Raw genomic sequence first — 27,437 nt, 5'->3', positions numbered from 1 at the left:
TGAATATGCGAAATCAAAATTGCAAATAGCAAATTACTTTAATTATCAAAAAAGTTTACTCTAAAACTTAAAAACTAAAAATACCTATTTTTGCAAAACCAAATCTATCGAGAAAAGTGTTATAAACTTTGATATTCAAAATACTAATCACAAATGCCCTAAGGAACAATTTTGACGTAAGGCAATTTATTATTAACGAGAATTAATGAAAAAAAAATCCATAAATCAGGGAAAGTTATAGTAAGAGTTTTTAATGGTGCATCTATTAAAGACATGCATTTTAATTTAATTCCGCGTCTGAGAAAAGGATCCGCTAAACTAATTCTTCATATTGGAACGAACAACTACACAAATGACTCATTGCAAAATGCTATGAATAAAATGAATTATCGTGAATGAAATATACATTCTAAATTCCTCCTGCACATATACTGCACATATAAATGCCGATTTGCCCTTGCAATAATGCTAAAGCTAAGTTGCCATCCAAACACTTAGCTTAAAAGATAAAACTATTTACAAATTGATAGTTCAAGTTCCAAAAAAGAGTACATTGGGCTACAGGGTCTACATTTAAATACGGAACGTGTAGGTTAGCCATGAATTTTATTACGTATCTCAAGTCTCTTTGACACCTCTTACTCCCATAAGCAAAATGATCACCAAACAACCTTGCGTATCCCTAATGAAAGAAATAGTTAGATATCTATTTTGGATAAACTTAGGTTGAAATCCCAATTAATGTAAGTATAGCATTCATCAACATAAGTTCTGTACAAAAAAAATTTACAGACAGTACTTCGTTTGTTACCAAAATTGTTGATATTTTTATTATCGGGGAAACCAAGCTAGACAAGTATTTTTTTAACCAATTAGCTCTTATCAACAGGTTATATAAAACTCAGAAATGCTATTCTCCAAATTCAAAAACGAAAGAAACGAGCGGATATAGCATATTTTTTGAAGTCTTCTGAAGAATCTAAACATTTTAAAAGCAAAGCTGAAAAAGTGGATGTTAGGAATGTTGTTCAACGTAAAAAGGAAAGATTTGTAGATCTTAAAATAAACTATAATTATTTGTTTTGAGAGATGCATACCTATAATGTTTAGATTAAGCAAGTTTTAAACTCTTTGGTACCAAATTTTAGCCTGAAAAAATTACTATAAGCAATTTGTAAGGGTAATAGTAAGCGGACACACTCCCGCCCCCCTCCCCATATTCCAGATAAAATCTAACAAACTTTAAGCTGCAGTAAATTTTAAATAGAGAACAGTTTTGAAAAAAATTCGGTTTATCTAACTTAATTCTTTAAAATTAATAAGTATTTTATTTACAAATTAATAGGCTATAATTGTTTCGTATTTTTTTTCTTAAAAACGCCCACACAAACCGTATTTTTTCTGTCGTTTTTGAATATTTAAATATTTTTAATAATTAATACCCAGTTCACACTAAATTCTGTTTTAAATAAACATGTTTTAATGTAAACATAGTTTTATAATAAACATGTTTTCAGTTTTCTTGCGTTCAGATTGAGCGTTCTTTAGTATTTATATTAACGTTCGAAAATGGCGCTCTCAAAGAAAAACTTGATCTCGAAGTTACGAGTATTATTGTACATATCAAGGAAAAAAAGAAGACTGCAATTGCAGCACATACTGATAAACTGTATTACTGCTTATAATTTTGCGGTTTACAGAAAAATTTGGACTAAACCTCGCAGTCAAAGCTTTTGGTACGAAACAATGGTAAACTGTTGGAACGAAGATGATTGGATAAAAAACATAAGAATGTCTAAAGCAGCCTTTAATTATCTGTGCAAGGAAGTTTCACCTTTTATGCCTATACAAGGCACTAACTTTCGTAAATCTTTGCCTTTAGAAATGAAGTTAGCTGTGACACTTTACTTTTTAAGTGGATCTGCAGATTACCGAACAATAGCCAATTTATTTGGCTTAGGAAAATCAACTGTTTGTACAATAGTTCACAGAATTTGTAAACATTTTGTTGATAACTTAATGAAGAAATACATTTCCTTACCCTCAAGGGAAGAAACAATGGAGATTATAGTAAGTTTTGAAAAATTATATGGTTTTCCACAAGTAGTTGGAGCAGTTGATGGATGTCACATAAGAATAAAGGCTCCTCATAAAAATTCAGAGGACTATATAAACAGAAAAGAATATCACTCCATTATTTTACAGGGATTGGTAGACAGCAAGTATTTATTTAGAGATATTTTTGTAGGGTGGACTGGCAAATCACACGATTCAAGGGTTTTTAAAAATTCTCCCTTATATAAAGAGTGTCTGGCTAGAACCTTTTTACCTACAAACTTATCTAAAATAATTGATAATATTGAAATTGGTCCTCTTATCCTTGGTGATTCAGCATATCCCCTTAAAAATTGGCTTATGAAACCTTACTCAGATCGTGGAAATCTTAGTATAGAAGAAGCAAAGTTTAACGTTTCTCTTAGTAAATGTCGTGTGGTGGTGGAGAATGGATTTGGAAGATTAAAAGGTCGATTTCAATGTCTTTTAAAGAGATTAGATACAACAGTTGAACACACAGTCAATATTGTTACAACATGTTGTATACTACATAACTTCTGTACTTTGACAAAGCAAAAGTATTTAAATGAATGGATTGAACAAACAGAAATTGACTTAGTAAACCCTATATTAAACCACAGTTGCATTGAACTTGACAATAAAGCTGAGTTTATTAGAAATTCCATAAAAAAACATTATTTTACAACTGTTTAGTTGTAAATGATTTTTTTCAAACAATGTTGTAAAAGGCATGGTTTATTTTATTTTGAGAAAAAAATAACAAAACAAAGAAATTGCTTCACATTTTTTTAATCATAATTAAAAACTCTATCTCAGTCCCACTTTTAAGACGTTTAACATCCTTATCATTTCGGATAAGTACATTTGGTAACTTGGTAATCAATAAAGATGCATTATCTTGAACTGAAAATTCCTCTTTTATTGTGCAAGTAAGTTTTTCTAGTGTCAAATCTGCCAATGAAAGTTCTATTTCAATAAAATATAAATCTTCAACTTGACGAACTTTTAATATAACACATGATTCTTCTTGTTTGTGGTTTTCTAAAATACTTTCTAAAATTTTATGATCAATATCAGCCTGAGAGGTCATAAATTTATTAACAGTGGCATTTAATTGTTCAAACATTACCTCACTTCTTGATTTTTTCTTTTTGGATTTTTTAAAGTAAAAACTATTATCTTTTTTTACCAACTCTTCAGATTTAGAACTTGACGGAGTAGTTTCAATGTCTATATGTTCACAGTTTACTAACTCATTAACACAATTATTAAAATTATTAACTTCTGCAGTTTTTTCAATAATAACATTCATGCCTGAGGAACTTTTCAAAAAAGTTGGTAATGTGGTTGGTTTGTCACTAAGAACCTTATCAATTTCATCAAAGCAGGATGGTTTTTTGGAAGGACCAGTCCCACTTGTATTTCGTTTATTATCAATATAATTGCGATATGCACTTGTCAATGTGTGAATTCTTGTTTTACACATCTCTTTATCTCTGTCTTCATATCCAGAAGCTTGCAAGAATAGCAAAATTTCCTCCCAAATTTTTCCTTTTCTAAAATCCAAAAAATATGAAGTTATATATATATATATATATATATATATATATATATATATATATATATATATATATATATATATATATATATATTGTGCTAACTATCAAAGAGAAATAAATATCTTGTTGTAAAAAGTACAATTTATAAACATTCATTTCCTTGTTTATTCAATATTAATGTAATTCGTAATCACTTCTTGTCTATTTGTGATTTATTTAAACTATTTAGTAACGAGTGGTTTGATTTTATTTAACAAGTTATTTCAATTTGATCCAACTTAACTGAAAAAAACAAAACAAAACCTTGTGCATGACTTCAACTTTTCTTGGATATTATCTTCTGACCATTTACTAATTAGTATTTTTGTTTCCTCATCATCCCAATGTCTAGCTCTCTTTCTAGATTTAACTTTTTCTTCAGCAACAGCTTTTTCCTCCGCCATTTAAAAACAGTTCAGGGTAATAAAACGCAATTAAAACAACCTCGCGACGTTGTTTTATTAAAACAACTTTTAACGTTGCGTGTTTTAATTAAAACCAATTTTAAATTTGATGAGAATAGTAAAATGTAAAACGCGTTTAAAATACGACAATTAAAACGTGTTTTATCGTCAGTATGAACGGGGTATAATTTTAAATGGTTTATATTTCTTTTTTAATAAAAAGTTAATAATAGTTGAATCCTATTGAATTAATTATGCAGTTGTTGTCACGCTTCACCTAGCTTCATTCAATGAAACATATACAAAATTGTTTTCCGTAAAACTTACGCTTAACGTTTAAAAAAAGCCTTTTTAAACATTTAAATTTTGTATAATAAGCCAAATTTAAAACTTTATCATAGAAAAAATGAATAGACAAAAATTTAGTGAAAGTATTGAATCTCAAATCGAGTTTTTAAATAGAAACTTGGGCAAAGAAAAAATAGATTCATTTCAAAAATTATTACTTAATTGCGAATTAGACAAGAATGTTAACCTTCTGCTTGTATCCTATTTGCATTTATTGCCGTCGGCTTTATCAGCGCAAGTATTATCATCAAAAGGTTATCAGCAAATTCAAAGACCCATCAAAATAGGATATTTGGTTAATCAAGACATAGTGTTTTACGACAAGTTAGATGACATTTTGTGCAACTATTTAAAATATGAAGGCGCGGAAGTGCTCAAATTCAAGTTAGAGGATATTTTTGTTAAAGCCAGTAATGGTGGAATAGATATTTGGATTCACGGAGAAAAATGTGATTTAGATGGATTTTTATCTTACGGCTATCGGAAAAAACTTAATATGGATGCATACTACAGTATTGTTAAAATAATGCAAGAAAAAGGCGTGACTTGTTTACATTCACACAAAATGGAGCAGATTTTAAATAGTAAACTAATGCAAGCAATACATTTCGCCAAGTCCAATATTGCTATACCAGATACATACCAATCATTTGAAATAAAAAGCACTAAGCAACTAGTAGATAAACTCGATGTCTTGCCTTGTTTAGTTAAACCACATAATGACTATTGCGGTGACAACATCATTAAGTTAGACCATAAAGTAGGCGTTATAAATGCCATTGGAAAGTCGTTGTGGAACGGAGAGCATTTGTTAATACAAAAATTTATTCCTGATTATTACGGAAAATCTTTAAGAGTTTTGTGTTTTAATGGTAAATGTTACGGAATTATTGGATATGAAGACATTACCGGGGATTATCGGTCTAGCGTTGGGTTTGGTGACGCATGTATTTGGTATTCCTGTATGAACCATCCCAAATATGAAACATTTAAACAAGTTGCTGAGCAGGCAGTAAAGGCATTAGGTGAAGATGTTCTTGTTGCTGGTGTCGATTTATTGGACTCAGAACAAGAAGGTGTGGTTGTTCTTGAGATCAACGGATGGCCGGATTTATTTGATATATGGTTCGTTGCAAAGAAGTGTGCTTACAATAAATTCATTTTAAAGTTTTTGGAGAAAATAAAGCGAAATTTAGAACTAAAGAAAGTTCATTTATAAGTAAAATTTTCCGAATAAAAATACTTTTTTTCTGCGTCTTTAGTTTTAAATTAAAAGTTAAATAACTAAAAGTTGCTTTCACAAAGTCTTCAAACGTTGAATAAGTTATGATATATGCAAAGATGGCTTATTAACTCCAATGCAAAAAAAAATAACAAAGCAACTTGAGTTTAAAATTGCAGTTATCTCACAATATGGCTCTATAAAAACGTAATACAGAGCTTAAGGCTCTTAAGGTATAACAATTACAACAGGTAATACGAACAGGGTGATATCTAACACTATGCATTCTTTATATTTATTCTTATCTTTTTATAAAAATTAAAATAAGTAAAAGAAAAGCATTAAAAAAAAATTTTTTACAATACTTGCTATTACTTAAATATTTTTGTAAACTTTTTTAAGCGCTAGTATTTTTATAAATTTTTATAAATTTTTTAGTATTCTAATAGTATATTATGCAATTTGTGAACACAAATTTTTCTTCTAATTACCTTAAAATAAGAAAAGTTTTTATATTGAACATAAATTAACTTACCTGAAATCTTTAGAAAACTTATTTGCGTTTTATAATAATGCTTTCTAATGAATTTAAGGAAATGTGCACTCTTTATATTTATGCTTAATGAAAGTTGAAATTTTAAAATTCAAAACTTGCCCAGAGTGAGTGGGGTTCAACCCCCACCTCTGGGCAAGTTTTCCAACATCGGATGGGAAAGAGGTGTGAACTTCCAATTTAATGCACATCCGCGGTGCTCTGTGATAAGACCGTAAGAACTTCTTGGGGCACTTAAAGAAAAATTAAAAAAAAAAACCTTTTCCTTAATGGTTGAGTTTTATCGAGCGGCTATTCCATTGAGGGAAGGAAATTAAATAATATGTTGAAGTTGATGTCAGCAAAAACTTTTTTCAATTGTATAATAAGCAACATTATGGAAACGTTCTTCTTCAAACTGAGTGACAGCGTGCATGACAAGGAATACGACATCGTCTACTGATCCGGTACATGCAGTTCGAGAAACATTTATTTGTTTTTTTTTAATTTTAGACCGCTTCCTGATAAATGCTGATTGCTTACAGATCTGTTGCCACAAATTGTTGTTTGCCTGCCTAAAACCCGTTAGATCTTACAGCTTGATAACCATTTTCAACATTTAATATATTTTTTTCATTGCTTGAGTTACGGAAAGAACCAGTAAGGCAACGGTACATTTCTTCAAATCAAATTGGTACGAATCTAATACGTTTGAATAGAGTCTGTTAGGTTGTCCATTTATTAAGATTTAAACTGTTGTAATATTGACTACAGCATTGGCCTTTTCAGACTGTCGAGCAAAACTGGTTGACTGAGGCCAGTACATAAAAACGTACTTAAGACTATATCAAGAAACGTTTACATAAAAAAGCCATGAGATTTGAGTTGTGTTGGACACGGCGTCGGCAAATTATTCTTTCATAGGCAAGTCCAAAGCGACTTGGACTTGCCTTTGAAAGAATAATTTGCCATAAGCAACTTCTCTAAAATTGTTATAATCCAGAGTTAGCTAGAGAAGTTGCCTACCATAGGCAACTTCTCTAGCTAACTCTGGATTAAAACAATTTTATACTGAAGAGCAATGTTATTAAGACTATAGTTTGGTAATGCTGATGTATCAGTTTAAATAATAACTTGCGCACGGTCTCTAAAAATAATTTCATATTTAAGCTGATCTCCGAAGCTTGAGGGGTAGAATGAACTTTTTGCGTTAAAGAGTTCAAAACTGAAGGGAGAACCGTACTTGGAACCATTTGGAGCTGGTCCTGTCCGTAAGCAAGTGAAATAGCAACGTTTGGGCCTGTAGCTCTACCTGTTGAAGATCCCGATCTTAGGAGAGTGAGATTTCTAGGGTCAGCCTAGTCGTCAATACTTTGCATTAATGATGGGTCCATTGATGAGGTAAATATCTTTGATATAAAAAAAATTAAAAGAAAACGATAAACGTAGTTTGAAAATACATTAAAGGATTTTCAGAATACAACACTTGATGTCATAAAAAATGTTAGGTCATTAACAGATTATTTACCTATAGAAGTTAAAGGAGGTGATAAATTTAAAGTTGGTTATTGAGTGAGACAATGGTATTCAACAGTGATTTTCAACCTAAAATTAAACAAAACAAAATTTAATGCAAATGATGGAACGAAGAAATGAATTTTATTATGAATATGAAATTAATAATGTACTTCAAAATGTTTTGATATCATGTAATGGAGGCTTACAATGGGCACAGCCATCAAACTTTTCAATTAAGGATTTTAGAGCAATAGGTAATACTTTTACAGGAAAAAAATCAATTATATTATTAAAAGCAATGAACGCTTTTGAAGTGTTTAAAGAAATATTTAAAAATATATTTGAAAATATGAATGGTTAAAAAGTTACACCGAAAGATTTAATTGATGTCCCAGAAAATTTGTAAATTATTAGCAAGGAAACAGGTGTTAAGGTTAAAAAAAAGAATAAAAATTTTAAAACCCAAAGAAAAACTAGCAGACGCGGAAGTAAAAAATAATTAATAAGACAAAGGTGGTAACAAACCAGATAAAGATGAAGGGAAATCAGATAAAGATCAAAGTAAACCCTTATATGCGTTTTATTTACAGCTTTCAAGAATTTTTTGGCGTTTTTTGAAATTTTGATCCATCTAAAGTTGATATTGATTATAGACAACTTGAGGAAATAAAAAATAAATTTAACATTTCTGAAATGGGACTACAACTATCATCAGAACAAATACCAGAAACTTCGGATGGGTTCACTTCTACAGGGTTTACAGTTTTATCAGATAGTATAAGAGCTTACGCTATTTTTGTTTCGTCACCTCAGCTAACTGCTATATTGTCTATTATTAATACAGGTTCAGCAGCTATCGAATGGCATTTAATTTAGTCTTGATCCTAATTTATACCTTCTTCCATTGGATTTATCATTAAATACAGACCCTACATTAGATTATGATAATAGGTTTTTGCAAGCTCAAGCATCAGCTTTCGGTCTTACGGGTTTAAAAGGTGTACAATCAAATTCGATGGATACAGGAACAAAAAAAACCGACCCAATTGAGTTAAAGACGGAAACAAGTACAACTGAAATTGGGGGATCAAAGACAGGTACAACAATAAATCCAACAGAAACAAAGCCAGTGGACACAGGCACAAATCAACACAAAAAAAAAACACTAACTGCGATGAACATGTTGGTACAAACAACCATAACAAGGAGCTTACAAGTATTAATATAAGTATTAATACTAGCTGGTGGTATAATAGTTATAACAATTAAGCAATGCAATAAATTATATATTAAATAAATTTATTTCTTATAAATACAAGATGGCTCAAACTCACACAGTTTATTGAACTTCAAACTCTGCTGTAACATGTACATTAACAATTCCGTTAATGATATAAATCTATTTAGAGATTTTTCTGAAGCAAGATGGCCCTGGCTCACCAAGTATTTCTATTGGTTTTATTGAGTGCGACAAATTAGCTAGCAACACAGAAACATATCAAGGTAAATTTTATAAACCTGGTGGAACACTGACATCTTTTTCTGAAGCTTTTCTTGTATTTGAAACTAAATAAAAATGTCGCTGCAAACTGGACAATAAGTAAATAAATAAATAACAATAGAAAAAAGTGAAGTTTAGTTATATCTGGTGCTGCCAAAGATTAACGAAGGATTTTCAACTTCAGCTCCTTTTTAGAAGAAGTTTTGCATAGACTATGCTAAACATTCCTTCGACTTGGTAATTTCAACCAGCTCTGTCATATGTTCAGAGGGCTAATGAGCTTGGTGACGAATTCCAAAAAAAAATGTGTTTGTCGTAAACCTCAAAACGTCTATCTGTTGATGTAGCAAGTTATGATAAAACTGGGATATTACTAGGAGTTGTTGGTGGTAGTCTCGTAGGGACTGGTGTTTATCAATAAAATGCTGTTCCTATTTTTATGCAATTGGTAAGCACATGACCTAAATTTACCATCAGTTTTTAAAATGGCATTATTATTTGAATAAATACTCCTTTTTTAAAATTATTCTGTCACAGAAGTTTACCAACCACACTCTTTTTTTATATGTGTGACCTGCAACATCTAACAAATGCATGTGCTGTAGCATCACAAATAAAAAAATACAAAATAAATTCATACTGTTTTTCATTATTAACTAACCTTTTTGAATTAATAACCTCTGCTACAAAACCTTATTAATAAAACTGTGTTATGGAATTTTGATGGCATTGCATTTCCAATATAAATAGCCACTTGAAAAGGAAAAGATACTATAATTTAATATTGAACAAAAAGTTGACTTCAATTGCTAACTATCGGAGCACTAAATAGGAAGTCCATCAGTATTTACATCAATAGTAATAATGTTAACATCTAATTCAAACCTTTGTAAATCTACATGCTATTATACTTGCTAAATACAATGCCGATACAATATAAAATGGAGTCCTAGTTAATTTTTAGACATCTTTTGGTATTTCGCATTTTTTAAATTTTCTAGACTGCATTAGAATGAGTAATATATTGTCTACTGCATCTTTTATTAAACACTGTATAACATACACTGGTTTGGGTTCAGAATCAGTATCACTAAAGTCAACATCACTAGAAAAACCAACCATATTTGATACTCTATATTGACTATCACTTGAATATATATTCACTTTACAGTGATATAGTTCTTTTAAATTATATTTACTTGTTTCCCGGTGACAAAAGATCTTCAGGTAACAGTTCATCTAATGAACTTGACAACATATATTTCCAGTACTGGAGATATATCTATTATCACATATATTATATGTGATAATAAATATATATATATATATATATATCTCCAGTAGATAGATAGATAGATAGAGATAGATATCTAAATAGTAGAGATATCTCCAAATAGATATATCTCCAGTACTGGAGATATATCTATTATCAAATATGTTATATATGATAATAAATATATCTCTAGTATATGTTGGTATATGTAATAATAGTTTGGCACAATAATAAATATTGTTTGGCTAAAGCATTATCACGTATATAAACTTATCAGTGGAAACTGTAAATACAGTTTACACTAATATGTAGCTACAACAACAACAATATATTTACCAGAAGTATAGGTTTATTCTATATATACTTCTGAGTTTTTTTTAGTCTATCACCAATTATCGCATATATTATGTGATAACAGATATATTCCTTATATAGTTTGTACTGATGAGTTGTAAATGATAAAATCATTTAATAATAGCATTGATAACTAAGATAGTGTTTAACTGAACGATATCTTTTCTTATAACTTAATATTATATTAATGAACTTGATAGTATATAACATTATAACACGAGGCTACTAAATATTTACACAAAAAACAATTGCTTATAATTGTCATTCAAATTATGTTTTTGTTTCACAACTGATCAAATAAGTGAGGATAATAGTCATCTTATAACTGAAATAATAGATTATCTTATAACTGAAAGTGTCCCATGATCAACAACGTAGCGAATTTTAGTCTTAAGCAAGCAAAGAAGGTTTTCAAAGTATTCTGGACTAAAATATTGTAGCTTAAGTTAAATTCTCTTATTCAGGTGGTTAATATATTTTGCTTTAAAATCATTGGAATAGACTCTCTGTTTTAGGTGAGCCCAAAATGTCTAAATGGGCCTTAATTGAGGCACATTTGGTGGATTATCATCCTTAGAAACATAGGTTATACTAAACTTCTTATAAGTTTCAATTGTTAGCTTTGCACAATAACCGCTTGCACCATCAGGCCAAAATATATATTTTATATTTTTGTGATGCGAATCGATAAAGAAAACAGGTTTCTTTTCAATGCATTCTTTGGAATATATTTTTGCATCAATGGCATTATTCTTGATTGCAAAGTAAGGCTTTGATTTACCAAATCTACTGATTGCAATCCAAACCAAAACTTTCGCTTGAAACTTTGATTTAAATTTATATTTAATATTATTTTCAGTTTTGTCTTTATCTTGACTACAAAAGCCATCATTTTCTGGTGTGTTTTGGCTGTAAAATAGAGCTCGTCATCCATGATAATTTCAAACTCATTTGACGGTCGAAAAAAAGTTTTCGAAAGTTTTAACAGTCGTTGTTGTTATTGTTTGATTATTTGATTTCATCAATTAATTGAATTTCAGAGCTTTCTGGTGCTTTCTTTTGTTTGAAATATATAAGCCCATGCATGTTAAAAATTTTATAAACATAACTTCTATGAATTCAATATTTTAATGCAAATTTTCTCTGGGAGATTCCAACTTTATTTTCAGCCTCGTTAATGATTGAATTAATTTTTCTTATGTCCATTTTGTATGGTTTTCTGCTGCTTTCCGACTTTCTTTTAAGGTCAATATTGTTGTCAACTCTTTAATAGTATTATAAATTGTTCGTCTTGCAACTTTCATTTGCCTAAAACGATGCACAGTAAATGTTTTACCTTTGTCTATGTTATCTAAATAGAAGTTTACAATAAGCTTTCGTTTGTCGTTTTCTTTAATTCCATCCATTTTATTTATATAATTTCAATTGGAAAAATCAGTATCAGATTATAAAACAAGAATGTCTAGTGAATATATTTAACTTCGAACTGCAGTAGTATTCGAATTTTTTCGCGAGTTTCGAACGTTCAAATTTTATGCCAATTATTTAGTAGCCTCGTGTTAAAATAAAAATAATTATATATTATATTAACAAAAAAAGCACTGATACATGCGAAATGCCTCGTCAGAAGAATATCTTTTCTGAAGACATATAGTTCAGCTAAAATATTTCACATAGATCTCAAAAGCTATATGAAAACTCTTCCTATTGCTTCTCCTATGTACCTGAATATTCCTAACAGAATATAGCTTTTAATATATACTTAAGTATTCGTGACAGAATATAGTTAGAGAATATAAGTTTTTATTAAACGCTGTGGATAGCCAGGGTTAGGGGTCGAAAGCCAGTGGCGGAAAAATAAAAATTATCCTACCGAAAGTCTTTTTTTATTGGCTGAGAATATCACGTGTCAAAATAAATTTTATTTTGTTTTACCGAAAAATGAAGAAAAATTAACTTAAGATTTTTAAAACGCAAAAACGAAATAAGTGCTAAAAATTAAATATGGTTTTCAATTAAATAAATAGACTGCCCATACCAAACCCTTAGTCAATGTATGTACATTCGGCTGCGCCTGTCACTAAATTAGTATATAATATAATAGTACACCTTTCTCTATTGAATCACCTTTCTCTATTGAAAGTCAGTCAATGCATGTACACTTCGCTGCGCCTCTCCCTAAATTAGTAAATGTACACGGTTAGCACGGATCCTGATAATTCCTGCCTAGCTGACCCAAAAACGCCACATATGCGGAAAGTGAGCGTACACATCAAGGAACCCTGTGATGCAAATTTTAAAATCTTTTAATTTTGTCTACGGAAAAAAATTTAATTTGAATGTACAAATTGAGTAAAATTTTGACTTGATAGAGCGCCAATAAAAACACTTGGAGAATATGAACCGCTCTATTAATTTGACTATTAAAATTGATGCAAATGTAGCCTATAGCCAAATCAAACTCTTGACAAAATTTCAGTCTAATTGATTAACTGGTTTAGGATTTATGACTTTGAGGTATAAGTAGCAAAAAACTTTTGTCAGTTTTTTGCTACATATACCTCAAATACCGAATATCAAAGTAATTGGTGTTACCAATTACTTTGATATTCGGTCACTATTTTTAAACTAATGGTTACATGAGTCTTCTACTATGTAATACCAACAATTTTTGTTATAAATATTTTATTAGTACATGTACCATTTTCATTTTATAGACCAAAATATTGATTTGCTACTTAAAGTTTGGTTTGAATCCGTCGACACGGCTTTCAAAGTGTGTGTGTGTGTAGGAAGGGGGGGAGGGCAACTCCTCTACTTCTAAATAAAAAATAACATTTCTAAAAAAAGAGCCTACATTTCTCAAACAAAAGGTCACAAAAAAAAAGTGGGTAGGCCATGGCCTCCTGGCCATGAATGCATAGCGTAAACATATCAACATTTCATAAAGTATAAACTGCATCCAAAATGCTATAAAAAGTGCAAAACCTGGTCAAATGACTACCAGTTGGTAAAACAAACAAAAAAGCAGATCTCTTAAATTTTTTGTATTGACTCTTGAAACCATCTTAAAAACATTTACTTTCAAAATTAAGTGAAAAAATAACTATTTAAACCCTATTTTTTATATTGTATTACCATAAAATAGTATCTGATTTCATTTTAAGTCTTATTTTTTGATTTTCTCCACAAAATATTTATTAATAAATAGCTCAATTAGTGTAGTCAACTTGAGGGTCAAACTGGACAAAATTTGTAAAAAGCAGTGTTTGGTACCGTTAGAACTGCATTTCTATGTAAATTTTGCAGGAAAAAGTACACCAAATAACCTCTTGGGCAAAACTATTTACACTATTTTTTGTTGTAATAACTTTTTGTGTAATAACGTCATTTTTTCACACTTTAATTAAAAAAACACTAAATGTCTGAATGGTTTTTCTATTTATTAATATGTCATCAAAAAATGATAAATATATAATATACAACAAGCAATTTAAAAAAAATTCAATACATCCCCATCAACATCGGGTAGGCCAGGGTGTTGGGGCTCACCCCCTTCCCTCCTCCTCCAAAAAATTTTTTTTTTTTTTTTTTCGAAAAAAAGAAATACAAATGCAAGATGATTTTATTCAAACAAATTGAACCACTGGTCAAAAATGTTTCTATCTTCTACTTCATCGACGTTGTCTCCCTGATTGTTGTTATCAAATAAAGACATTGATTTGTGACAATCTATTCCATGACACTGTATGCAAGCACTCATGCACCTAATACCATGCCGTTTACAAGGACAAGCGTTGTTGCAAGATTTCTTTGTTGTAATACTACAGTTACATCGGATAATGCTAAGAATGTGCTCTGGTGCTGCAGCCTGAAGTGAAATACAATTTTTAAACTTATTTTACATATCGAATAACATATAAAATAACATAAGTTACTCAATCAACTTTTATTTCTCTTTACCTTATCTGTCATTATTGGGACCAAGATATTGCTTTGATTTCTCCATCCCCACTCAGTTGGTTCAAGTTCAATATTTAACCATTGCAAAATCTTGTGCACTCTTACTGCATTGCAATTCTTACTGCATTGCATATCTTACAGCATCTTCTGTTGGTAGAAGTCTTTCTGGTTGAATATCTTTAAAGGATGATGTTGTCATTTGCATATATTTATATTTTCTAATCAATGTAAGGCTTTCTTTTTCGTTGTTTCCACCTAAGGTTTGACTTCAAAAAAATATAAAAGTAGTTTTATTTTTAATTGAATCTTTTTTTATCATAATTAATCTTTTAAATGCTCTACATTACCATAAGCTTTTATAGCAAATTTTATTTCAGCAGATGAAACTTGTTCTTGTGTTGCAAAAGGGTCGTTGAATACCAGACAAACCTTTTTAATTAAAACGCTGTTTTGTTCTACTAGCTACATGGCAGCAGTTTTGCCTTGCCCAAAACATGAAGATGTAGTATCACATTCGCCCCAAGCATGATTAAATAGTAGATTGCTTCTTACATGAGTTGGCAATAGTGAGATTTCTTGCACACTGATCAATTTCATGTCTTTTTTGATGCCTTTACGAGCTTCATGGTGTATGAAAATATCGCTCATTGATGGCTGCCACATGTTTAAAAGTAAAACAAGTATGTCTGTATCATCAGCAACAACGGTAGTATGATTTCCTTGGCTTGCATTTTCAAGACTTTTCAAAACTATAGTTTTATCAGCGTCATCTTCACATCTAGTGCAATCATGACCATGTTATTTCAAAGCACTTGACAAGGAGCTAATTAAATAAGTTTTGTTGTTTTTGTTTGATAAAAAATCGGCTTGCTTGCAGTTAATTTCCGTTTGATGATGTAGAGCGAGATCTGGAAATTTTACTTTTACTCGTCTTTGGTGCTCATGATTTATCGTCGAAAGTTTGTAGCCATCAAAAACCACAGTTGTATTTTTTCCATATTATCGGTCAATATAATTGCAATACTGTTGAACTATATCACCAAATGTAGAAGGAATTTTCCAAAGGACTTTGGGTAGTATTGCTCCCCCGTCTAAAACATAGTTGGTTTTATTTGGCTCATTTGATTGTTTAGTTGAAGAAATACTTAGAAGAACTTTACTAAGTAATGCTTTATAGGATTTCCTCATAAGACCATCTTTAAAAAGCGATGTTGGTTCAGGTGTTAACTCATACTCAAAGCAACTTGTAATGTTTTCTGATCGTTCAGCTAACATGATAAGTCTTTGAAAAAGAACAGTTGGGTTCGCATGAATCGTTTCATTTTATTAACTTTAGTTCCAGGGTGAAACGTTATAAGACTTTTAGTTTTTTCAGAACGTTTTACAACAGCTTTGTTAACAACAACATTGTCAAGAGCCATTTGAATCTTTAATCCTATCTTTTCAGTATCATCAAAGTTTATACCATCACTTTCAGCGGCAGTTAATCCCGTAAAAATGCATCGCAGTCATGGGTCTTGGCAATTAAATGGATTATACCGACGAAGTTGTTCTATTATGACTTTGAGATCTTTTTCATCCCTAGTTTGTTGTGCATCACCACACTCTGTGTGTTGCAGACTGGTTGTATAATCTTGGTTGGTGCCCATTGTCATAGCTGCATGAACTGATGCACATTCATGGATAGTATTGACCCAAAGATCTATAGTACTTGTGGCCATACCTCTGCCATGTGTTAGCCCTCCTCTGCTTTTAATCGCTTTCATCATACTTTGTTTTATGACTAAATTAGGCCATAAACCAGCCCAATAACGATTACTTCTTCTGATACAATGATATCCGGTCTTACTGTACTGTATATATAGTAAAGCGTGATCAAGTTTTAAGGATTGCATTTTTTGAAGGTATAAACGTGCGCTCTTAGCTTAATTAATGTGTCCTGTTGCTGCAAAAAGATTAAGCATTAGTCTCATAGCTTCTAAATGTTCATCCCAGTTACCAGTTCTTTCTGTTCGTATAAACATTTTAATGATGCTAACATAGTAAAGATACTGAATCCAGAGTTTGACTGTTTTTGACTGTTCTTCTAAATATATTTTTTGTTTATCCAGTTGTTTTTGTACTACTTCAATACTTGAAGATTCGTTGACATCATCTACATTTATAATTTGGTTAACTAAGTCTTGATAGATTCATTCTAGAGCAGATTGATCATATGTTGCTTCTAAACTTTCTAAAAGAAGTGTAGTCAGGGCCGACTCAACTAAAAAGTGTGCACGATGTGTTCCTGCTACTGCTTTTCTAGAAATTATATGGCATATTGAATGGTTCTAACAGTCTTTCAAATCCTGAACCTTCCATGATTGTCCCAATTGATCCAAGAAAACTCATTAAAGTATGAAAAACCCCTAAACGAACAACTATTCAAAGATCTTGGGAATTTGCAATTTCAAATGCCTTTATCCATAAAGGTTGGTCAAATGTTACACTTCGTGGAACACCTAAAGCCTTAGCCTGATTTTTTACAAATATCAAAGTAGAATAAATACAGTTTTCGTCTGATGGATTAATATTGATTTTAGGAAGTATATAGATGTCACCTTTTGGTGGATGATTTTCATTTTTTTGATGCTTTTGCGTAAAACCATTCCATTGTGGTCTATTTTTAACTGAACGAAATGTATTTAATAAATGCCACAGAAGATCAGTTCCAGTAGATAAAAGTATGGTTGAAGATGACTGAAGTTGAGAAATTGGCTTGAAAATGATTTTAAACAAACAAGACACTTCTTGAGTATTGTACGAAAGAATTGGGATCTTATTCTGGGAGTGCATTTCTGTTATTCGAGACATTACTCTTTTAATTCGAATTGGTATATTTAATGGTTGATTTAGATCTTTTGTACCAACTGCAATAATCCCCATGCCGTGCAATGTATCTTTACCATCAATAGTGCAGATGTTATGGTCAACATTGTCAGCTACCCATTGGGTAAAAGGTCCTTTAAGTGTAGCTTCATTAGCTTTCTCTTCACTTCTAACAACTGAATGCTTGTATCGAGTTACCTCGGACGGACTAATGGAAAATCCTAGTTTGAATAGCTGATTTATTAACCATTTAGAGCCAAACATATGATCTGCTTTTACACCTAATACAAACAGCAATGGTGGTATATATGATCTTGGCCTTATAGCTTTTATAACTGCTTGACCTATTGAAGATCGCTTTAGTTCGTCTTTTATCAAAACTCTCATAAAAAGACGAAGAAGGGTACTCTTTGGTATTAAAGTTTTGAGCAATTATTTCTACTTTTATCAGCTTTGCAGCAGTTTTAATAATTCTTTCACATTCACTTATGTTGTCTTGTGCCATTTCTTTTATGGACTTCTGAATTATGAAATTTGCAGTATCTTTAAAACAAATGAGGTTTGGTTTTCCGTCGCTTTTTACGAATACAATATCATCACAATATCGAAGCTCTAACTTTCTTTTCATTTGTTTCATCGAATAAACTTTGTCATCCGATCCTGCTAGTTCAATCATTTTTGTATGCATATCACACGTTGTCATAGGGGCTGTTGCATCTTCAAAATACATGCAAAGTTTATCAAAGTTTTGTGACATTTTACTATCCTCGCTACGACCAGGTTTTGAAACAGATAAATTTGATCTAAGAAAATTTAATTAGAGAAACAAACAATAAATAAGTCTTATTATAATTTATTATATTATATCAAGTTCAAAATTAAAAATTTTCATTTTATCAAACTAACATACAGTCTATTCATTGAAAATAGTTGATAGCATTTAGAATAATACACAGCCTTACTGGCAACCAAACCAATACATCCATTCAAACGATGGCCAACACTAGATGACCAATCATCATTTCTCTTTTCACACATTTTAAGAAGATTTACTTTGCAACATATTGTTTCTATATGGATTATATTGGCACGATCTAGATGTTTAGGATCCACAATAGCTAGTTTTCCACAAATGAAACAGTTTTTTTTCCAAAAAAAATTTTCCTAAAAAAATTTTTTTATTAGCACTGCCGAGAATTCATTCAAAAAGTCTTTTTTACTCTTTTACCATTTGCCATGTACATTTATATTATATATAATTTTTATATATTTTTATACTTTTTAGTATATTAAGCGAATTGACATTTCAATTAAAACTTACTTCTGAGCATAGCTTAGGTTTCTTCTTTAGAGGATTTTCTGTGGTTGACAATCTTTGCTTGATTGAATAATCTTTTCTGCAAACAGAATGAACTTTGATGCTGGTTTTTCCGTTCAAAAAGTTGGTTTGTTGGGAGTCAGTTCTAAGCTTTGAAAGCTCAAATATAGTTTTTGTTCCTTTTTCTCCCACAGTAACAAGTGTAGCGTTGGTTGATTCTTTACAGATAATGAAAATATCGTCATCCATTTTTTTGCAATTTTAAATAATATAAAATGCCTATTACTAAAGAAATATTTTGCGCATTAGTACTAATGTGTCAGTAAATGATTAATGCTCAATGTTTTTGTACAAAAAATTTAAAGTTTGACATTTTATTTTTGGCATATTTTCATTTATTAGGCATTAAATAGAAAAAAAAAGGCCTAAAGCAATATAACAAAAAAATGTTATATTGCTTGTTAAACTTGGTACCAGATCCCTTGTATTAAATAAATAAATAAAATTCATTTTATATATTGCTAAGAATTAAAAAACAAATTATGCAAACTTACATTTTATTTATATAAATAAACAATAATAATCAAACTCAGCATAATTAGGAATTCCATTAAAATATTGTCAAAAATGTAAAATAGTAACCCAAAGTAAAAGAGCAATATCTTTTTTTCCCCAAATAGTTATTCTGTGGACTTTTTTCTGCTTAAAGTACATAAAATTACGCTTCTAATGATACTAAACACTGCTTTTTACAAAATTTGTCCAGGTTGACCCCATTTTCAGTCTATTTTGACTACACTAAATGTACTCTTTTTATACAAATACTCTATAATACTATTTTTAAAGATGGTGAAAATGTTCATTATAAGTATGCTACAAACTTCAGCTTCCCAATCTCTAATAACTCAAATTATTTTAGCAGTTCTTTTAAGATGCTTACTGTTTAGATCAATTATGCAGAGCAACAATGTTTCTTTGTACTCTGGATGATTATTTTTTCGCTTATACCTCGACCAATGTTGATTAAAATCTTGATGAGAAGTTTCGACAGTTTGTTCACTATAGGGCCCCAATAGGGGATCCTTTGTGACTGATGAAATCCTTGATGTGGTAGAAGACAGCGTGAATTATAGGTGTTACGCTGGCACCAGTTATCATTAAGTAACACCTTTTGAAATTTTCAACTTTTTCAGCGAAATCCGGCTAAAGGATGTATCCAAAGCCTCCACAACTAAATTGAAGATTTTGAATGCTTCAATCATGCACAAAATGTTGGGAACCATGTTTGTACCAGCAAGTTGCTGCAGCACCTTCACATTTTTAAGTAGTTTCCTGCATTCATTTTCCTCAAACTGGCCCCCATGATATGGGCTCAGTTAAATGTGGAGGGCGGCTGGCCACTTAACAGCTTCTATCCAAGCAGTCTTAAGGATCTTGAAAAGATTGTAATAATTGGTTTTAATAATTATTTTTTTTATGACAATAATTGAGAAGAGTCTTAGCTCGTGTTGATACTTTCTTAAAAACCTCGTGTTAACAATATATATAATCCGTAACAAAAACCCTTTTGAATTCTACAATCAAGAATTCCAGATAAACCGGTAATATAATAACAAAAAGCCGTAATAAATCATAACACTTTTTACATACACCCCTAGGTTGACTTGGTCAACTAATAATATAAATCTTTTAAACGCCGCAAGTTTTCACCTGCGCTTGCTGCCTGTCTGGTCGGCCGCTTACTAATTGACCTGCACGTTTCATCGGTAGCAATCACACCTGGTTCATCTTCCATTACTTTATTATTTTTATTTTCGATCATTTCATTTGGCTTGTTGTTGCTAATTTCGAAAGGTATTAATTTTTGAATAGGTCGAAAATAGGTTGTTCGAATTCCTTCTTTGGATAAAACTTGTAGATGTGCACCTCCTACTTTTCCATCAGTTCCTCTAATAAGTTTCAAAACTTTTCCCATACGCCATTGACTTCTAGGGATCTTGGTATCATCTCGTATAAGAACTACATCATTCGCTACTAGTTGTTCGGTATATGAAGTTTTATCTTTAACATATAAATGGTGTTGTTTAAGTTCATTAAGATACGAAGTTGCAAATCTTTTCCAAAAATTAAATATTGCCGTTTTTAAAAATACTGTTCTTTTTGAAACGTCTTCAGGTAGTTTATAAATTTCATTCAATTTATTATGAATATTTCGACTAAACATTAAATGGTATGGTGTTAAAGCTTCTTGAGTATCATCCTCGCTTATGTAATATGAAGGACGACTGTTTATCACAGATTCAATTTCACATAGTATTGTTTCTAATTCTTCGTAAGATAGAAGAGCCTTTCCAATCGTTTTCTTCAGTGTAATTTTAACAGATCTAACTGAACGCTTGTAAAACCCACCGCACCAGGGGGAAGCTGGTAGAAAAAACTTCTGTTTCATATCGTTCTTTGTCATAAATATTTTTACTTCTTTAGATTTAAAAGTTTTAAAATTATCAGAAATAATAAGCTCAGGATAACCTCTTCGTGCTGCAAAACGCTTAAAAGCTCTAATGAAGGTTGGAATTTTCATGTCAGGTGTGAGTTCGAGATGGATTGCTCGACTAGACGCGCAAGTCAATAGCAAAACATAGACCTTACAGACAACGTCCTTAATAATTGTTTTAATAAATAAAGGTCCTGCGTAATCCAAACCAGTTGATTGAAACGAATATAAATTATAAACTCGAAAATCAGGTAAATCTGGGCTGCTAGGTGGTAACAATGTTCTTCCTTGGAATTTCTTGCATGTTACACATTGTCTAATAATACTTTTTATCGTTGATCGTCCTTTTATTATCCAGAATTGGGAATGTACTTTATTCAGCGTTGATTCGATTCCATGATGCAAAACTTTTTCATGACAGTTACGAATCAATAATATCGTAAACCAACTTTCTTTGCCTCGTAATATTAAAGGGTGCTTTGCTGTAAAGTTTGAGTTAACGTTTTCAAACCTTCCTCGTAATCGTAGAAGTTTATCTTCATCATCGAATAACTTAAGTGAACTTCTTAACTTATCAAATCTTCTGTCGTTTTGTAAAATTCTTTGTTCGTCTTTAATCCATTCATTGAGTGCACATTTGTACTCGTCTGTAGTCAAAACTACTTGTTTGTTTAATGGTAGCTTTTTTATTGTTTTTACCAAATTGTTAATAAATCGAAAAACATATGCAGTAGTTATAACTAATTTTTCAAATGAACTAAATCTACCTGCATCAATAACACTACTCAAACCTGGCGATGATTCCAAAACAACATTACAAACAACTACATTTCCCCCTCGTTTACATTCAGACATAATATCAACATTTAACTCGTTATCAACTGTAAATTCTTTAATCTTTTCATTCATATTTAACAAAAATTCTGGTCCTATTAACCAACATCCTAAATCAACAAAATTACTTATGCGAGTAGGAAAATCAGCTGGGTTCAATTCTCCACTAATGTGATTCCATTTTTGTCTATCAACAATTTTTCTAATGGCATTCACTCTATTCTCTACCCATGGTTTCCACGTTTTCTCTTTTCCCTTAATCCAATACAATGCTACCTCTGAGTCACACCAACAGATTACATTATCAAATTTCACTCTTCCACTCAAAACTCTTAACACTTCCTCTATAAGTCTGCTCAGCAACACACAACCTAATAGCTCTAGTCTAGGAATACTTATTTCTTTTAAAGGCGAAACACGTGACTTTGAAACTAAAAACTTTCTATTCACTCCAAAACATGTTTTTATAACTAGATAAATAACGGCACAATAAATAAACTTAGAGCTGTCACAGAATCCATGTAATTGAACACTCTTACTATCTTCATTAACTCTCTTAAACACAAATCTTGGAATTCTAACTGAACTTAACAACTCAAGGTCTTTTATAAATTCTTTCCATGCTAATTCTATTCTTCCTGCTACTATTTCATCCCATTCACTCTTATCTTTACAAATCATTTGAAATATAGTTTTTACTCTTGAAGTTATCGGTGTTATAAAACCTAAGGGATCAAAGAAAGACGCAGCCATTTTTAAAATATTTCTTTTTGTAGTTTTGATGCCTTTAGCCTTTTTAACAAAATCTTTAAATTCAAAAACAAATTCATCTTTCACTACGTCCCACTCAATTCCTAAAATCTTTATCGAATTATTATTATACTTATTTTTCATAATTTCACTTTCAAAATATTTTAATTCATCAACTATTAGATTGCCTTCTGGGTTTTCATTTTTAATAGTTTCCTTTTTGTTAAAATAATTTTGTAATTCCTGATCATTTGTTACCCACTTTCTTAATTCAAACCCTGCATCTAAAAATATACTTTTGGATTTTTTATAAAACATTTTTCCATCTAAAACTGTTTCACAGCCAGAGACTATGTCATCTACATAGAGATCATCTATTAACCTTTCAATAAATATTTTATCATTTTTTAAATACTTATTCAGATGGTGTTTTAAAGTGGCATTTAAAAGAAAAGGACTGCTAGTTAAACCAAAAACAACTCTAAGAAATCTATATACAATTAATTTATCCTCCTTATCAGATATTCTCTCGTACCACAAGAATCTCAAGTAGTCTCTGTGTTCATAAGAGATTTCAATGTTCAAGAATGCTTGTTTTATGTCAGCAATTATTCCTATAGCATTGAACCTAAATTTTAGTAAAATATCAAATATTTTAGATAATAAATTCGGACCTGAATACAAGCAATCATTTAAAGACGGTCCCGTCGTGGAGCATGATGCATCGAAAACAGCTCTTATTTTAGTTGTATCTTTATCTCTTCGAATGACAGGCCTGTGAGGCAAATAATGTACACACCCTGGTTCTTTAAATATATCAGACTCACTAACTCTTTCTATTATATTATCATTTTCATATTCCACAAAAATTTGATTATATTCAGCAACCAGTTTTTTATCATTTAACCTATTTCTTAAATTAGCTAGACGTTTTTTACAAATATTGTAGTTATCAGGTAGAAGGTCATGTTCAGTTTTGAAAGGTAACTTGGTTATATATCGTTCTCCATTATGAGTGATATCCCTTTCAAACTGATGCATCACACAACTCTCAGGAGATTCTATGGTCTCAACAGACCAAAATCTATTTAGGTCTTGCCTAAGCTCATCTATTTCACTCTCTACCTCTTAGTGCATAGAATGACTCATAAAAGATGACTCTGTGGCCTTTTGAGTATTATTTTTCTGTGGGATAGGACCACTTAATACCCACCCTAAAACTGTATTACTAGCTACTAAACTACCCCTTGTACTTCTAATGATTCTACCAGGCATAAAACTATGATAAAAATCTATACCTACTAAAATATCTACATGAAAATTTAGAGACCCGTCATCATGATCAGCTAATGAAAGTTTAGCTATTTGTTTAAATTGACTACCAGCTAATGACACATTTTGCCTTTGAAGAGGGCTACAAATAATGGGCACACATAACGCTTCCATATAAATACAATGATCTGAATATTTATGTTTGACCTTAAGCTGAACGACATTTAACAATTGTAATGTTTGTTCATTATCCTTCCCAAATGTTTTAATTATAATCTTTTCTTTTCTAATAATCTTTAAGTTTAATCTTTTTTGAATATTCTCGCTTATATAAGACCGTTGGCTACCACTATCAAATAGGATTCTTGCCTTTAAGAATTTCTTTTCAGATACTGCACTTATGTTTGCTTTAGCTGTTTGCAACAAAATAGTTGAAAAATGTTGTGTTGCATGCCCAACAAAACTGTTTTCTTGTTCACACAAGGAAATGTGATGCTTTCCTTTGCACTTACTACAAATATAATTTGCCTGACAATTCTTGAGTATATGATTCGTTCTAAGACAATTAAAACATCTACCTTGCTTTTTTAAAATTTCTCTTCTAGTTGAAAAATTTGTTATATTTTTGCATTCCCAAGGACTATGATTTTCTGAACAGTATACACAAGGATAATTAAACTTTCCTTTTATTTGATTATCTTTTTCAAATGAATTTGCATAAGCTTTTTTTTTATTATTTTTAAAGTTATGATTAATATTCTGTGAATATTATCCTGCAGTTGTGAAAGGCTGACTATTTACTTTTCTGTATTCAATATTTTTATTATTAGTTAAACAACACTCTTTTGAATTTAACTCCTCTCGAAAATATTTTAGTAATAAATCTATAGTCCAAACCTCCCCACCAAATTTCCTTGAAATTAACAGAACTAAATCGTCTGGTAATTTATCCTTTAAAATAGGAATCAAAAGACTTCCATAGGTGTTAGTTTCAACTTTTAATGATTTCAAATTTCGAACACTTGCCTCTATATCATTATAAAGTTTCCTTAATCCATCAACATTATCACTATTTTTCACTTTTACTAGTTTTAATAATGAATCCATGTGTGCAGAGATTAGAACTTGTGGGTTACCATATTGTTCGGTCAATAAAGAAACTGCTTCTCTATAATTTTCAGACGATAAGGTTAAGCCACAAATAGTAGTCAATGCTTGACCTCCTAAATATTTTTTTAAATAATTGAAGCGATCAATATCATTTAGATCATCATTGCTATGTATAGCAACATTAAACTGATCCCAGAATGTTTGCCACTCTAAAAAGTTACCCTTAAAAACTGGGAGTTCAATTTTTGGCAATCTGCAACTAATTTTATTTTTAGAGCTCTGTTCAGAATTATTTTCAAAACCTAATTTTACAGATTCTAACCTTATATTCAATTCAGAAAGTATATTGTGAAATGGAGCAGTTATTTCAACACTCGCTAAAACATCCTCCTCAACCTCATTTGGATCAAGTATATTAACTATTTCTTCATCAATGTTATTTAAATTGGTATAAGAGTCACTTAAACTATTTTTCGAAGCTATAAACCTGGACTGTGAAGTTTCAGGGTCTTCTAAAGCTTGACTAATTTCTACAACATTTTTCTGAAAAATACTTCTTAATGCCTTTCTTCTAGCTACCTTCCTACTTAATATTGCAGCCATAACTTATTCTCTCTATACAAATTTCTCGCTCACTCTTATTCACAATACTCACAATGAAATATGTATCAACAACAACAACAAATCTACTACTACTAATCAATCAACAAAGCAACAATGTTTTTCTTACCAACACTTGTTGAAACTATTTGAATCCTACACCATATCAAATATAAACAAAACTTTTGTAAGTCGAATCAATTCTTTTTCTGAGTTCAATAAATAATAAATGTTTTTTTTTTTTTCACAATATTCTTCACTCAAGTTTCTTCTTTTGCATCGGGCGCCATGTAATAATTGGTTTTAATAATTATTTTTTTTATGACAATAATTGAGAAGAGTCTTAGCTCGTGTTGATACTTTCTTAAAAACCTCGTGTTAACAATATATATAATCCGTAACAAAAACCCTTTTGAATTCTAAAATCAAGAATTCCAGATAAACCGGTAATATAATAACAAAAAGCCGTAATAAATCATAACACTTTTTACAAAGATGGTTGACAACTCCTAATAGGAGATGCAATTCCATTGGTGGGATAATTTCCAAAATCAGAACATTGACAGGCCTGCAGATGAATGGCTTTCAAATGACATTGCAGAACAGCTTTGCATTAGCAACAACCCCGCCAGACTGCTGAAAAGACGTGAGGCTTGAATTGGATGAGCCCAGTAATCGCAAGTTTCTAGATTTGGGAAGGCACTTTGATTTGGGAAGGCACTTGGTGCGTAATTGAATGGGTTTGAAGACCACAAACTATATTTGCAACTGTCATATCACAAGCCCAAATTAGTTTAACTCCATTTGCATTAATCAGTGACCATATTTGTCCAATATTGAAGTGTGTTTCAGGCAAATCTTCTGATACCCCAACAAGAATTTGTCTCTTAACTCCAGTGTCTTTACCAATCCTTTGAGTGAGAGGTTGTTGTTGTCTCGGTGAGCTGGTTTCATCTCGTAACGCAGTATCGACAATTCTTAGGCAAAACTTGAGAAAACCTTTGCCACCATCAGTTCCGAGCTTAACAAAATAGCCAGCAGAAACTTTAGTTATAAACAAAGTTTATTGTAACTGCAAAATATGTATGTTTTGGTTTTAGGTCAAAGTAGTGTTAAGTCACCATCAAGCGCTCAAAAATTGACTATTATAGCCCTTTTAAATATACAATTAAATACGGGTCTATCAAAGAACGGATTAAAGAAACTTGTTAAAACTTTAAACAAAACATCAAGCAGCAAGATGGTAAAACCGAATCTTTACACAAATTTTCTAAGAGCAGGTAAACATTTGAGCGATTTCTTCATCTGCAGGGAACTAAAAATCACTGACGGAAAAGGAGATTCTGGTATAGTTCGGGTTGTTGCTCACTGCAATGATTTATCAAATCTTTTGAATCATATT

General features: G+C 30.9%; 5 protein-coding genes across 5 annotated transcripts; 2 read left to right on the top strand and 3 right to left on the bottom strand.

Annotated features, from left to right (window-relative positions):
* Nucleotides 1–1,546: 1,546 nt before the first annotated feature.
* Nucleotides 1,547–2,895, top strand: LOC136080431 (putative nuclease HARBI1). Its single transcript, XM_065797059.1, has one exon. The coding sequence runs from the start codon at nucleotides 1,570–1,572 to the stop codon at nucleotides 2,767–2,769; it is 1,200 nt and encodes a 399-aa protein (XP_065653131.1). The 5' UTR covers nucleotides 1,547–1,569; the 3' UTR covers nucleotides 2,770–2,895.
* LOC136080432 (uncharacterized) lies at nucleotides 2,850–4,256 on the bottom strand. Its single transcript, XM_065797061.1, has 2 exons — nucleotides 3,939–4,256; nucleotides 2,850–3,632 (listed from the first exon to the last, which is right to left on the bottom strand). The coding sequence occupies exons 1-2, from the start codon at nucleotides 4,076–4,078 to the stop codon at nucleotides 2,855–2,857; spliced, it is 918 nt and encodes a 305-aa protein (XP_065653133.1). The 5' UTR covers nucleotides 4,079–4,256; the 3' UTR covers nucleotides 2,850–2,854.
* Nucleotides 4,257–4,484: 228 nt separating this feature from the next.
* On the top strand, nucleotides 4,485–5,645 carry LOC136079927 (probable alpha-L-glutamate ligase). The gene has a single exon (XM_065796600.1). It carries the CDS (start codon nucleotides 4,485–4,487, stop codon nucleotides 5,643–5,645), a length of 1,161 nt encoding a protein of 386 aa, XP_065652672.1.
* A 15,002-nt stretch (nucleotides 5,646–20,647) lies between these two features.
* Nucleotides 20,648–24,094, bottom strand: LOC136079926 (uncharacterized). Its single transcript, XM_065796599.1, has one exon. The coding sequence runs from the start codon at nucleotides 24,092–24,094 to the stop codon at nucleotides 20,648–20,650; it is 3,447 nt and encodes a 1,148-aa protein (XP_065652671.1).
* An 87-nt stretch (nucleotides 24,095–24,181) lies between these two features.
* On the bottom strand, nucleotides 24,182–26,038 carry LOC136079925 (uncharacterized). Its single transcript, XM_065796598.1, has 2 exons — nucleotides 25,127–26,038; nucleotides 24,182–25,084 (listed from the first exon to the last, which is right to left on the bottom strand). The coding sequence occupies exons 1-2, from the start codon at nucleotides 26,036–26,038 to the stop codon at nucleotides 24,182–24,184; spliced, it is 1,815 nt and encodes a 604-aa protein (XP_065652670.1).
* Between the last annotated feature and the right edge of the window lie 1,399 nt (nucleotides 26,039–27,437).

Source organism: Hydra vulgaris, chromosome 05, assembly GCF_038396675.1.
Source record: "Hydra vulgaris chromosome 05, alternate assembly HydraT2T_AEP".
Lineage (NCBI taxonomy): Eukaryota > Metazoa > Cnidaria > Hydrozoa > Anthoathecata > Hydridae > Hydra > Hydra vulgaris.
This window is presented reverse-complemented; position numbering and strand designations above follow the sequence as displayed.